This window comes from Dicentrarchus labrax, unplaced genomic scaffold, assembly GCF_905237075.1.
Source record: "Dicentrarchus labrax unplaced genomic scaffold, dlabrax2021, whole genome shotgun sequence".
NCBI lineage: Eukaryota > Metazoa > Chordata > Actinopteri > Moronidae > Dicentrarchus > Dicentrarchus labrax.
Window position 1 is genome coordinate 2,226,076 of NW_026136721.1, and position 14,843 is coordinate 2,240,918.

The 14,843-nt window shown below is 40.4% G+C and overlaps 2 protein-coding genes across 2 annotated transcripts in view; one reads left to right on the top strand and one right to left on the bottom strand.

Moving 5' to 3' along the window:
* LOC127354729 (stress-induced-phosphoprotein 1) overlaps positions 1 to 14,843 on the bottom strand; it is a 164,719-nt gene that overhangs the window by 25,730 nt on the left and 124,146 nt on the right. The window lies entirely within an intron of this gene.
* On the top strand, positions 281 to 10,289 carry atpv0e2 (ATPase H+ transporting V0 subunit e2). Its single transcript, XM_051384878.1, has 4 exons — positions 281 to 518; positions 1,915 to 1,962; positions 5,345 to 5,443; positions 6,910 to 10,289. The coding sequence occupies exons 1-3, from the start codon at positions 415 to 417 to the stop codon at positions 5,436 to 5,438; spliced, it is 246 nt and encodes an 81-aa protein (XP_051240838.1). The 5' UTR covers positions 281 to 414; the 3' UTR covers positions 5,439 to 5,443; positions 6,910 to 10,289.

Sequence of the window (14,843 nt, forward strand, 5' to 3'; positions counted from 1 at the left end):
TGCTGATAGATTAAAGAGTTATTACCGGCTATTAAAAGATAAATAACGTTATTAATAATTAACAAAAGAGAAACATTTGAACTTTATTATTTAGATTTTTGTATATTTTCCTCAAAATTCCCGAGCTGAAAAACATTGACCGTATCAAACAAACAAAAAAATACACTTGCCTGCAGTGTACTGGCACAAACATCCCTCCAATCAATCTCACTGTAATACTGATAGACAGCCGGCTGCACCAATCACAGAGCGCTGCTTCCTGCCTCTGGACCAATCACATGTTGCCTTGGCTTAAGTGGGCGGGGACATTGTGGAAGAGACGGTCTGGCTCAGCAGCCATTGATGCGCTTTATCTCCAAGAGGACAAACCGACATTAATTCTTCCGTATCTGCGGTTCTCTGCGGACTGAAGCGATGGTGTCTCACTCTCTCGCCCTCCCGATGATCTGCTTCACCACGCTATGGGCGCTGGTGGGGGTCGTGGCTCCGTTTTTAGTGCCCAAAGGACCCAACCGGGGGTAGGTGGTGGATCTGCTGTTAATTGGCTGCAATTAACGGCGACTATTTGTCCTTTTCTTTTCATAATCCTAGTCACAATAAATCCAGGTAGAGATGTTAGGCCGTGTCTTATTGTTTACAGTCAGTGTTTACTCCGTGCTCAGCTGTGTAGCATCTTCAGAAATACACGAACTGCTCGCGTGATGGAGGCCGCGCATCCTGCGTCCATCCCAGCATCCATCCTTCACCCCCCCCCATTCATCCGTGCATCCATCCTTCACCCCCCCATTCATCCGTGCATCCACCCTTCACCCCCCCCCCATTCATCCGTGCATCCACCCCCGCACGGCTGTAAGGTTGAAGGGTCAGCTCAGCAGTGAAGGAAAGATAAAGTGGGTGAATAATCTGATGATAGCTTTAATGTTGAGTGACAGTGATGCTGAGGCCGTTACGGTGGCTCACAGTGGCCATGCCCCTCAAGCTACAAAATACGACGGAATTTATTTAATTATTTTATCAGAGATGCTTTAACAGTACTCAAGTAGACCAGTTGTCCCACAATGGTACCTGGAAGTGTTTCTGTTTTGTAGTAAACTTACTCATAATAATATATTATAGAGGGAAATAGTGCATATTGCAACTCACTGAATTTATTTATCATTTTTATCTGCACAATTAATTTAAATATTATCAATTTCGCAGTATGGTCAAGTGCAACATGCAAATCGCAAGAGGTGTAATGTTTTGACGAAGGTATAATTTGTGACAAACAGCATTATAATGAAGCACTGTAGTGCTGCAGACGTGCCCTGGTCTGCAAATCTAGGTTGTTTCTTTTAGTGAAAACTCAATTTGTGATGCAAAAATCCCACATAATCACAATATCCATCAAAATAACCGCAATATGATGTTTTTACTGCATCGTGCAGCCGTAGTTTTATCTGAAAACAGGTTGTTTGGTAGGAGTGGGTGATAATACTGAGGTTGTAATACTGATAAATTACCAGAGAAAACAAACACAAGAATCAGTTTTTAGGCAAATTCAGTTAAGAAAATACTAATGATAATTCATACAACAGTTTTCTAAATGCAATATTTCCAACAGTAAAATACAACCATCCATAATAATACCATTGATACTATCTCTGACAGTCTGTACTGTCTGTAACTGTATCCTTATATCACCCAACCATCTCATATAGTTAAATTAGGTGTGGGACACGTAGCCTAAAGTAAGTAACTCTGTACATCCCACTGAGCTAAATATTTTGTAAATGTCTTATTAGAACCAAATCATATGGAGGTATGATTAACATATTGAACTGTGTGTGTGTGTGTGTGTGTGTGTGTGTGTGTGTGTGTGTGTGTGTGGACAGAGCTGCATCAGTGTAACTCCCTCTCTGTTTTCTTTGACAGTGTGATTGTCACCAGTCTCATCCTCACGGCGGTCTGCTGTTACTTGTTGTAAGTACAAACTCTCCTCCTCCTCCTCTTCCTCTTCGGTGTACCTGCTGCTGACATGTTGTACATTGACTCTGCTATATTGACCTGCTGCAATGATCACGCAGGCACAATGAAACTTTAAAACCTTGCTACTTCAAAATGTTGCAGTGCTTTCAGATTAAATGTCTTCCGGTGAGGCTGTTGTGTATTGCAGTAAGTTCACTGTAGTTACAAACTCTGCTTCAGGCGGTTTCAGTGTCCCTCACTTGAAGATCGATAATTTTATGCACTGTGAGCAAATCGGAGGGGAAGATCAATAACGAATCACAAGGCTTTAAAATAACTACAGCTGCATGATGTGGTAAAAATATCACATTGCGATTATTTTGACAGATATTGTGATTGACGATAACTATTAAAATCATGTGATATTTTGGGGGGTTTGTAGCAAAGAAACATGTTTTCTTAAATCTGGAGAAGATTTGTAGCCCAGAGCACCTCTGCAGCAATACAGTACTTCATTATAATGCTGTTTTATCACACATTTTTTACCTTTATCAGCCTTGTGATTTGCATATGGCACTTGGCCATATTGTGATTTCCATAGTATTTCGATCAATTGTGCAGCCATAAAAAAAAAACTCAGTGAAAACAGCTTTTAACTACTTAGCAACATGATACGGAGACCTCAGAAAACAATTAGCATAATGTGTAATGGGTGATCATAATGGGTTTTTGAAAGAGAAAATGCTGCTGGGAGGGGAGGGCGAGAGAGGCGAGTTACTCAACTAATTAAGTGAATTGCGAAAGGATCTGCAAGAATTCAGCCAGGCTCTGCATAAGACTCTTGCCAGCTAACAAGTGGCTCTTAAAAGAGCCATGAAGGAGAATCTAAACACACTGAAACAAGATATTATTCAGACGCTTACGGAGGTTTCTCAAGGACAGGCTATCAACCAAACAGAAGAGCTGAGTATGCAACCTGCAAGAGAAAGTGACAGATCTGGACAGTAAATAGATGCAGAATAGATCTATGGAGCTTCAGGGGATTCAAAGGGCATCTTGAGGATTGTGTGGTTAAAAAAGAAACTACTGAACTCTTTAGCTTTAACTTGCGCTTTTTCCTTAACGCAGGTGCTCACGTCTGTTGATCATGACGTTCTTTCTATGGTGGCTTATCATTCATGAATAAAACCGGCCTTCACAAACTAAATTAATTCAAATAAAATATTCTCGACCCTAAACACTCCCTTCTTTACATTCGTTTCTATATATTTTGGTTTCTTTTGAGCGGTTTGCCGGTGGTTGAGAACTTAGGCTGGATGCCATGTTCCAACTACCACCTGCACACACCTGCAGTCAGTTGGCCGGGGCGGGGCGTTGGCTCCTACGCAGCGTGTTTGCAGTCATGTGATTCGTATGAAATTGAGTTGGAGGGCAGGAATTGAAAAGCAGAACAGATCTGTGCTGTGCTTGTTTAAACGATATTAGAGAGAAAGGTACAAACAGAAACCCGCAGCACGTGTTGGAGCTGATTCTTGTGTCGTGAAGACGTCTGATTGTTTGAATTTAAAGACTTTCTCACTGACCGACTCACTGGGAACTGGAGTTGTTATATGGCTCTCCTTAAAGCAACTGCACTGATCCGAACTAATGTGTTTAAACACCAAAGTCAGACAATAACACTGTCCGACTGATCGAGGTTGCGGTAGACCAACAACTCCTGTGTTCTGAGAGCTAAAATGACAGTTTTTGTTAAAGGAGTCTGGTGGCTTTGAAGAGAGCATAGAAGGATATAACAGCTTCAGTTCCCAGTCTGAACGGGCGGTCTGATGGCAAGGTAAAGCAGTAAAAATATTCTAAATATAGCACACACTTAAATTGATATCGACTCTTTAAAATCTGCTACATTTTGCTGCTGCCCCATCCACAGAAGTACCATTTTTCCCTCTTATGAACAACAACTATTAGTACTTGATAAAAACTTCTAGGTTTGATTTTAGCAACCTTAAACAACACAAAACAGGTATTTTGAGAGTTTGTGACCTGCAGTTGACGTGGCGTCACATGCAGACAAGCTATTCTTTTCTTAAAAACAAAACTCTGGCTCTAACAGTTAATTAGTTTGTCATCTTTGGTTATCACGAGATGCACAGATGGCGTATTATAGATGCAGCGTTGGTTCAGCATGATGGACAATGCATGGAGGAATGACACGCAACGTTCATTTCCATAATGACCAAAATGAGCCAGCAGCAGAAGTGCATGGAAAGGATCTGGACATTGCAGGAATCTTTGAGCTCATTTAACACAACTCAGTGCTCTCCTGATATATTTTGTCAGTGTCACATTGGCAGGAAATGAATTGCTTTATGAATCCTCCCCTACAGCCGTGATAGTCATCTTAAAGGCTTAAATCAGGTGTGATCAAATTAACCAGAAACTCAAGTTTTCACTAATTTCTCCCATGATCTCAGAAAACGTAAGATATCTAATGATGAATCATCTCATTATCTCGAGAAATCAGCCTTTTGTTTTCTCAGGATAAATTAACTTTTAAAAAAAATGAATTGCGAACACGACCGTTCTCGGCTTCCGTACAACACAGAGATCTATCGGCGTGAGTTTGAAATCATATAAATCATCTGGAAAAAGGTCTATTTTGTTTTATGTATAGTGTCGTTTCTATAATAATGACTGTGCAGAAGAGGTGGTAATTCAAGTACAACTAGGATGTGCATGCAGGATTATCATATCACCACTAGAGGGAGCCCCAGCTCCTTTAGGGGATGACTAACCCTTCGTCAACGAATAAAAACCACTGACAATAGTAGAGTCCCAAACTTAAGAACGTCTGCACTGTTTTATCTTTAGTTTGAAAACGATGTATCTGGATGAGTTGGAGAAGATTGGATGGAAGCAGAAAGCTAAAGAAGAAATACATGATGTTGATATGATTTATTGTGTAGAATATGGATCACTTGTGTTTTAACTTGAGGTTTTTATGTAACATACAGTTTGCTTTATAACTTATTATACCATCAATTGTTACTTCATAGCTCTTTTTGTTCTTGCCGGTTCTGTTTTATATCTTCTAATTTAAATACTAATAAAATACAGTTAACAGGCCCGGAACAAGCTTTGTTTAGGAAAACACGGCAGCCTGCAGGTTGAGCTCATTAGTGTCTTCGCAAGGCAGCGAAGACGATTATGTTGGATTGATATGGAGATAAAATAATATCCACATTCATTTAGACCTCCAAATAACTGTTGAGAGTTGGTTGAAACTGGGCTCATTGGAAATCTCTTGTGTCCTCTTTGGACTTCCTGTGGTTTGGTCTTTGTGTTGATGATCCTTTCTCTCTCTCTCTCTCTCTCTCTCTCTCTCTCTCTCTCTACTCAGTTGGTTGATAGCCATTCTGGCCCAAACCAACCCTCTGTTCGGCCCTCAGCTGAAGAATGAAACTATATGGTATCTGCGCTACTTCTGGGAGTAAACGAGGTGAGTTTATCAGGAGAAAACTTGAACCAGAGGCTCACTGACATGTCCAGCCATTACCACTGTTTGTCTATCACTGGTTCTCAAACTATGGTATGTGTACCAGTGGTGCTATATTATGATATCAAAATACTATTTAAACTGAGAGCTGAAATGTAATTTAGAATAGGTTTTGCATTAGCAGTAAGATTTTGTTTCAATATTAGCCTCTTATGTAGCAAATTGGCTCTGGTTCTTGAACCGGTTCTCTTCAGGATTCAACAACAGTGAATAATAAATGATACATTTATTAGAATAAACCTGCATGAACTGAAAGGTGGTGCAAGGAGAGAGAGGTGGTACGCGGTCACGGGTCTAGATCCACAATACACTACTATGTCTACTACATTTTCAAACATATAAAGATTGAATAGAATATTTCATGCAGTATTGTGCCCCTCAACAGATCTTCCCCTGCACCCACGCATGAAGCACGGTTCTCTAAAACGAGTTTGTTTGCCTCCGAATAAATCTCCTGTAGCCAGTCATTTTAAAAGTTCATCGTGTAAAAGTTACAACACCCATCCACTAGCTCTCTGGCTCTACAGACTAATTGATTAACTCCAGCTGAGAGCTGCTTCAGCACTTCAACATTAACACGTGATAATTTCCCCTAAGAGTAAAGAGTTTCAAAATATGATATATATTTATTTGACTGATGCTAAATCATCATCATATTGCTTTTTATGCAAACCTATGCAAACTGCCAATTCATGCAAATGTAGTCATACTTAAAGATAAAGATTTGCCTACAAATGATCCACATTAGAAACCCGAATGTAATGTTGTTTAATCAAAACCAGGCCTGTACTTTGAATTATGATTAAACAGCATTAAGTGCAACATGTCTTAATGCATCTGAAGAGAGCTTTTGGCACACTTCACCATGTATATGGATACATGTATATATGCTGGTTTTTAAGATGAGCGTCTGACTAAAGTAGGACTTATTGCTGTTTCACTGCTAGCTGGTAGTGAGAAGAAACACGGAAAGATTTGAAAGAAAATGAGAACATTATACTTTTGTATATTTTCTTTTCTGCCGGCTTCTTTGTGCCAACAGTTTTTTGATCCTTCGGGCTGCGTTCTGTACTTTTGCATGTTTGCAAATCAAAAACCATTTCATCTTTTTCTCTCAGAACGCAGTGGGGGGGGGGAGAAAAACCCTGCCACTAAACTGCCTACAGTGACAGAAGTGGCATTCATGCGTGAATATTTATCAACTGCATGAAAAAAAAATGAGCTGGGTAAAATTCCAAAAACTTTTCTGATGTTTCAAAGGCATGTTTGCTCTGAGCCACTCGTGCTCATGGACCATGCTGCTCTCTGAATTACTGAGCTGTTTAAGACCCTCACAGTCATTAATCCTGAATGTAAGCAATGTCCATGATTGAGGAAATTGTTGAAATCAGTTTTTCTCTCTGTTCCAGGACTGTGTGGCGTGATGCCGCTCATCATTCCTCCCCCGTGGTTGGCTGGACTATTCTTTCAACGTAACACCTTACTATTAAACATTCCCACACACACAATCTGCAGAAACGATGACACAACAACCGAAAAAGGCAATTTTGACAATTATGTACAGTCCCTGGAATTTCAGATTTAGGAGTTTATTAAGACATGGGTGTTTTAAAACAAGGAGGAGCCACTTAAGTTCATCTCGTGACCCCCACAACACACGCAGTTTGAAGTTGTGACTTTGACAGGATTCGTGAACAAAAGCGTTGAGTGTTTTTATGTCTGTTACCGAGAAGAATGATTTCCAGTGAAACCGTAACATCATCTGTTAGGAGTAGATATTAATCTTCCATCACTGAAATGTGCAATCCTTAAGATCCTTTAGTTTATTTTTGTGTTGTTTACATTTTTGGTTTTGCTGCCATCAGGGAACATGAATTTTTCTAAGTGTTTGTATTTATTTGGCCTGCAGGCACTGATGTAAGGGCATTGTAATTACCTCAGTGTCCACACGGTCTTGTTATATAACTGTTATTATCTGTGATGTAATAGTGTGTGTGTGAGTGTGAGTGTGTGTGAAGAGTTCATTACTGTGAGTGCTTGGACCGCCGCCATGAGAATCTCCCAAAACCGTAAAAAAAAAAAAAAAAGTGAAGAGCGAATTCCCTCCCACTTTAGACTACTTCAGCATGAAACTCCCTCCCACGTTCCCCTCATGCTCTACACCACGGAGGTCCTCGTTGCCATGGTGATCTCATCGCCCAATTCAGTCCCTCTCCACTCGACCCCTTTTGATGAAATCCTGCCCATTCTCGCCTCGCTTGTGTACAGATGTACTGTAGGTTGTACTGTAGGGACATGCTTTTTGGATCCAAGCGTCTGGTAGCTGCTGATAGATTTGGTGATAATTTCCACCATCTTAAAAATTTCATCCCAACCCCCCCCAAAAAAATTTTTTTTTCAGGCATTTACATCACATTCCTTTTATTTAAACTTCAGCGAATTAATTCTCTCGGGGGTTTTAGGGGCGCTTCAAGGCAGAGTGACCCTCACATCTTTTCAGTAGCAGATGAAACAAGTACATTAAACAAAAGGAAGTGTTATTTTATTGCACATAGACATTTTCCGACAGCTTAATCTGTTAGAAACCCTATAAAAATCCTATAAGTGATCGATGCCTCTGACTGGCTGATGCTGGATATTTAGACAAAGTGCAGTGCAGTTAGAAAATAAGGAATACTAGGTTTTCAAAAGACAACTTATCTAATTTAAATCAAGTTTCTGAACGAGACTGATCATTGCAGTTAATAGTTGCACATCACCCACTAGGGGTCGCCAGAGTTTAACGGGGGGCTCACATGGCCTTCTTGATTTTAATAATGATAGAAATAAACAGCTTAAAATAACAGCTTTCAAAATAGGGTTTACAGAGTGCTTTGACTGGTTAAAAACAACAGAAAACTAAGCACCATAGCACCAGATTGAATAAAAGAATAGAAAAATCAGGAAGGCAAGACTATAAAAGTGTGTTTTAAGAAGAGACTCAAATTATTAAAGTGTGTAAGAAAACTTTTTTTTTAAATACAGTACTAATTGTAGGCAGAGTGCACATGTTAATCTGTACACATGCGTTTGAGTACGGAGCAAGTTACTGTGCGGTAACACCACCAGTAGCTGGAACAGTCAGTCACCAGAGGTCCAGAGGTCGAGGTTTATTTCTGTTGACTGTGGTCTCCTCTCTCAGTGCAGGACAATGATCGCTGATGACCAATCAGACGCCGGCGTTTCTTGTCGTTCTCTGTGCAATACCAGCTAGCACAAATAAGTCAATGGGCCGAGAGACAGCAGCAGCCTGAACACTAACAGTGAACCGATAAGGTCTTCAAGCTCAGAGGAAGTCGCCAACATCATAAAACTTTGTTGTTATTCTTGGCTACATATGTACATCCGCCTAACAGCGTATATATTGTGTTCCTGACTTACATAACTTCTCAACGCCTCAGAAAGGTTGCCAATTTTCATAATTTTTTACTTTTTTTTTTAAAACATTTGCTTTGAATATGATGCTGGTGCCTCCTCCTGATGCTTGAAGAGTCTGAGCTGCCAGCCACTACCACAACTATGTCTCCTCTTTCCACTCCCCAATTCCAATCCTGAGAACCCCTACCTCCCTTCCTCCCTCCCTCCCTCCCTCCTTCCTTAACACTGTCCCTCCCCGTCCTCCTCTCTAAAACCACTTTGCTTCAGCCAAAAAGAATCAAAATCAATATACAGCTACTTTTTAGAAAGACCAAATTGCGTTGTATCTTTTCCTCCAGCCCTCTTTGTAGTTGTGGTGGTGGCACGCATCTAAATGTGGATACATTTCAGTGTGCTAGGGGTAGGGGCCCACTTAAAATAGAGTGCGATCACACCTGATCACACCCAACAAAGTGAGGCTCTCCTCGCCAGAACACTAGTGTTCAGTTTCACTCCAAGTGAACCAGAGCTTGTAAACAAAAGCCACATGGACTCCCAAGTAGCTCGGTTATTGGACTGGAGCTTTGGTCAACCTGCCAAAGATAAGAGATGTTGGTGCTGGTGGAGAGTCAAAATAAATCTGACACCTGTAACCTCAGCTCTGTGGTGTGTTTAAGTCTCTGGTGTTCATACCAGTGAAGTGCACATGAAGGGGGAAAAAAAGCTGAATACGAGCATCAATCCAGACTGCGGTTTGCTCTCACTTCATTTTCTTCTGTCGGGCTTTCCAACCATTAACTGCTGGCTATCACGTGTGCCCATAAACCCTCGTGTTTCGGGTTTGTTTCCGTCATTGGTTTGGATTACATTCCCAATCCCACTCATAACGAGACGTGCTACAGTGAGCTTGCAAGAGGACACAGTTACATTTTCGGGCGTCTGTGAGTCATCAGGCAACAAATGGTGTCCGGACGAACAAACTGAACTAAAGTAACAGACGCTCCACACTTCAGATAAACCCCTCTAAACATGCTGGGTGTGAACTGGCCCTAAACATGACAAAATCCTTGGGTTTCTTTTCCTTTTTTTAGGAATCAGTTCAGCTCTTTTGATAACTGGCTGCTGCCGATCTGTTAAATATTCCTGGCAACATTGGATGGAAATAGAGATGGATTTTTGTGTGTGTGTGTGTGTGTGTGTGTGTGTGTGTGTGTGTGTGTGTGTGTGTGTGTGTGTGTGTAGGAGTCGCCATGGTTACAAAAATCTACTAAATTGCATATCTGATTATTGGTGAAGATGAGATCCTATGTGTGACCTTGTATTAGTGTGAAGTAACTGCTTCTATGTGAGTGACGTTGTATGTGAAACACCCAGTAAAAAGCTAAATGTCTAATACAGTCCTGCTGCTCTGTTGATGTTGTTGACATTCCTTGTTGGCGTACACACCTAAATGATCTAGATTCTCTGCATGTCTTCCAAATACCTGAACTTAACGCTCATACAAACCTAATCTCATCTCACAAGGATACAGTGACCCATGCGCACGCAAAAGCTGCAAAGAAGAAAATAGATATGATGTACGTCGACCTTTCTGTAGCGCATCTGCCGATGTTGTTTCGCTGCCTGTGACAGGGAGGGGGCCCCCGGTGATAGACCAAGGCAGTTTGTTGAAGTTACCTTGGCAATCAAGGACGAGGTTGACTCTCACACAGGATTCTCACAATGGCACATGGAGGCACGCATGCATGACTCACACACAATCATTTCAGTCACCTCATCTATCAGGTGCAGGTATTGTGCTGGAAGAGCCTGCAACATTTTGCAACAAGGACCTCAAAATACACCTCCGCACAACGCAATATTAAAGATTTTTTTAATATTTAAATACTTAACCCCTTGTTTAGAAATCAGCAATGTACTATAGGAAGAGGAGCTGGCAAGTGAAATACTAAAAGGTAAGGTACATTTGCCTGCCAAGATTGCTTTTAAAGGCTGAAACTGTCAATTGAGCTGATCATTTGAGCAAATATTCATCGAATACAACAAGAATTCAGTTTCTTCTAGACCTTTATCAAAGCTGAAAAACAAGGTCCTTACTAAAACTGTTTGGTACATTTAAATAAAAAACTGGTTGCACACAGTGGATGAATGGATATTTTGTAGCTGCAAATATACAACTCCTCTCTGTGATAAGGACGGACAGCACTAACCTACTGCTGTTTAATATTCAACACGCACAGTGTGTTATTGATGCACAGATAATTTTGTCCAAATGCAAAGCTTCAGTTCTGGACCAGTTCCAGCCCAACCGGAAGCCCTAAAAGAGTAACAGCAGAAATTCACACCTATAGAGGAAAAGACATTAATGTTCACCATCCACAGCAGGAGTCTCAAACTCAGATTGGCTTGGGGCCCACTGTTGGTATTGTAAGAGGTCCACTTCAACTACCTTTAACCTTTATTTTTCACCAAACTAAATACATTTTTAAAATAGAATTGTTTTTATTTTAGTTGTATATCAAGTGGGTAGTTTCAATTGATAATCAAACAATTAGGAAAAAGGGGGTTAGAGGGCTACAAATGACGGCTGGCAGTTTGAGGCCCCGAATCTACCGGCAAAGAAAGTCATAGCTGCTGCCATTTTGATCCTTATGCCAACTGCAGGCAGTGAGTGTTAATCGGCCAGTATGCTTCTACTTAACTGCTTGTCAGATGGTTGAATAGGAAATTTGTGTTTGACATTATATTTTACGTTACACCTGCATAAACTAATGCTGTAAGTCTCACTGTAAGTATCCTTTACCCACCAGTACCTGGAGATAACTGGGTGTTATGATGCAGAGGCAATGTATCTTTAATCCACAGGAAGACATAATAGTGATTTTATATTAGGTCTAAACCTTAGCTGTTTCCTTAAAACACTTGTTTTATCACAGTGGAAAATTAAATAAATGTTTAAGCACAGTCAGCAACCCCTGAATAAGGTTCAGAAACAAACACAACATGTTCAATGTGTGCAATTATTAATATTTACTGGTGCAGAAATGTAGCGGTGATATGCTCGCAGGCTCAGCACTGGGTTATGATTAAGTTCTATAAAATCTATCTCATTTTGTTACCACCTAGGAGGACAAGCATTCATGTATAATTCACAGCTGTAAATAAATGAGTGGTGGTGCGGCGCTGCGGTCTCATTACGGCTGCAGATTAATGAGTAAACAGCCCATGAAATCAACAGGACCATTCTGAAAAAAGCTGCAGCGCTTTTGTGACTGACTAACCAACTGACCTTTCTCACAGCAGCCATTTTGACATGTAGTCGTAGGGTAAACACAGGTGTAACCAGTGATACTAATTAAGGTTCAGTTCCATTCAGGTCAAACAGAGTCATGCTATTGTGCATGTTTGCTTACAAGAACGGTCCTGCTACACTAAATGGAACAGAACCTTAATTAACACCTATGTTTACCCTATTACTTCGTGTCAAAATGGCTGCTGTGAAAAAGGTCTGCTGAGAAAGAAAGCTACGGGAGTGAGGACCAGGGGGTGGATATAGATGGGTGACATGGCGTGGCAGCATTGACAGATATAGAGTTGGCGCTGACCCTGAAACGCAGACTCCGGCTCAGAGTGGTGAAAGATGGGAGCGGCTGTATGCAGGATATTTCCGCTTCATTTTTGTAGAATAGGAGGAAGTGAAGTCCATCTTTTATGTGTTGATGGGTGGCAGCTTCCACCCGTAAAAAATGCCTGGCCACCCCAGTTTGGTGTCAAATACTCACTCAAATTTAACAAGATTAATTTTTAATTTAACACTTATAATTTAATGATCATTTACGGCCACATTTTAGACAAAGTGACAGGTTTAAGTTTAATGAAAAAAGACATTTGGAAACATTTCTGAAGATTTGGAAATAGAACAGTTTATTGATTTCTAATGCCACCTTTAGATATTTCCATTCAATATGTATGTAAATGTAATTTTGAGTTCAAACATCTTCATTTGGGGGCTTTTCCAAGCAAATATTGATGTATGTGAATATTTGCAATTACATCAAAATATATAAATATTTCTGTCACCCTCTAGACACCCTGTGAATAATTCTTTAGATACGCCCCTGGTGAGGACACTAGGCTAATTATGTTCACTGTGCTTCTCCTCAAGCACTACACAGAGCCCACTTCACTTACCAAAAATGGCGACATTGTCCCTGTAAGTATGATATATCCAAGCTCGGCCTACATTTCTGGTTAAACAGATTAAAGCTGAATTAATGCACATTATTAAGGCCACACACACACACACACACACACACAGCCTACAGGCCTACACATACAGGCTTTAACCGACAGACAGATAAACACAAACACCCCACAGCTTATCCTCTGTAATATTCATCAAATGTGGCTTAATGCGTTCATGCGCCATGGCAACCTACTTTTCTCCATTAAGATTTAACAATCTTTATGCAAACAGCTATATGAGCTGGCCTAAATAACACTTGCTGTGTTACAGAGTGTTGCTTCTCTTCATCACAGTTGAAATTATTTTTGTCTTTCCTCCTGACTGTCTGCAATGTAGAAATTAAATCGTACTTCATACAAATACCTGCTGGCTGTTTTGATAGATGCCACCGTATCAGGAACTCCTCATATAGAATTTATTTGTAAGAAGTTACAGCAGCGTGTTTACTTCCTTCGTAGACTCTGATCTTTCGGAGCCAGTAGCCAGGTTATTTTTAATTCAGTGTCATGCTGTGCTGCAGCACGGTCTGGCTTAGCTGCTTATCTGTGAAACTTAAAGCTAAACAATATAATCAAATCCAAATTTGAGCGGAGATTATTGGCCAACCTGTGGCACACTCCTTTCAAGCAACTCACAGCAAGCATGCTCAGACTTGCTTTTGAACAGAGAATACCAACTTCTGCCCTCCAAGAGGCGGTAAGTTCCTCCATTTAAACACAACAGGCTGAAGATTTCTTCTATACATCCGTCAATCCTGTTACTGAACCAAAATCAGTGTGCTGCTAACTGAGACCTAAATCCAGAGGATATGATGTGATATTTATAAGGATGTTTGATGGTTTATACATCTGTGGGAAGCGTCATACTGTATGTTCAATCTCTGTGTGTATATTTCTTGAACGAAACTGCCCAAGGGTGCTAAATTAATTTCAGTGTAAACTGACAATAAAGTGGGAGCAGCTGCGAGCCCGATGATGCAGCTTTTAATCTCTCAATTTCAAAGTATACTGTAAAGTAGAGCCTGATGGATGCGGGGTTTTTAAAGCTGGTGTTTTATAATTAAAAATAACCCAGTAATAATATTTTTTTTTCTTCAAAGACATTTTGATATGGGTACCTTAAATTTGGTTATTAGACGGTTGTGACTAAGATATGTACTGAGCATTATATTTAAGGTTCACTATATCCTGACAATAGAACATGAGACAGATAATGTGTGAAAAGATCAGCTTCCTCTGGCTCGTCCTAGTGTTCCTAACGGCATTTGCAAGAATCCACCGGGTCCAAACGAGAAAGATTTAAAGACCCGATAGTGGATTGTTGTGTCTCATTCCCAGGTCGTCAAATACAATCTACAGTCAGGATATAGTGAATGTTTCAGCAGATATTACCTACTGCAGCTTTAATTCAATACAATGTACTTTTTTCAGACTATTTTCTTGCTTCATAAAATTAAGACGAAATCTGAACTTTCCTAACTACAATAAATTCAATAAAGTGAACTCAAACTAACTGAAGTGAGCTGATATTGGATGACGTAAAGCAGTGATTCCCAGCCTGCGGGTCCCACTAGGGGTTGCCAAAGCTCCACAGGAGGTCGCGAGGCCTTCTTGATTTTTAAGGGGTGTAAGAAAACATAAAAAATATACACAGCAGGCCTCAGGCCTGTCTCAGCATTTCATCTATTCCTGTGAAGAAAAC

What these genes read in the sequence shown, in the direction of transcription:
- atpv0e2 (XM_051384878.1), top strand. Translation starts at nt 415, where the DNA reads ATGGTGTCTCACTCTCTCGCCCTCCCGATGATCTGCTTCACCACGCTA. An exon ending in CCCAAAGGACCCAACCGGGG is followed by an intron (nt 519 to 1,914) that starts GTAGGTGGTGGA and finishes TTTCTTTGACAG; the next exon opens with TGTGATTGTCACCAGTCTCA. An exon ending in GCGGTCTGCTGTTACTTGTT is followed by an intron (nt 1,963 to 5,344) that starts GTAAGTACAAAC and finishes CTCTCTACTCAG; the next exon opens with TTGGTTGATAGCCATTCTGG.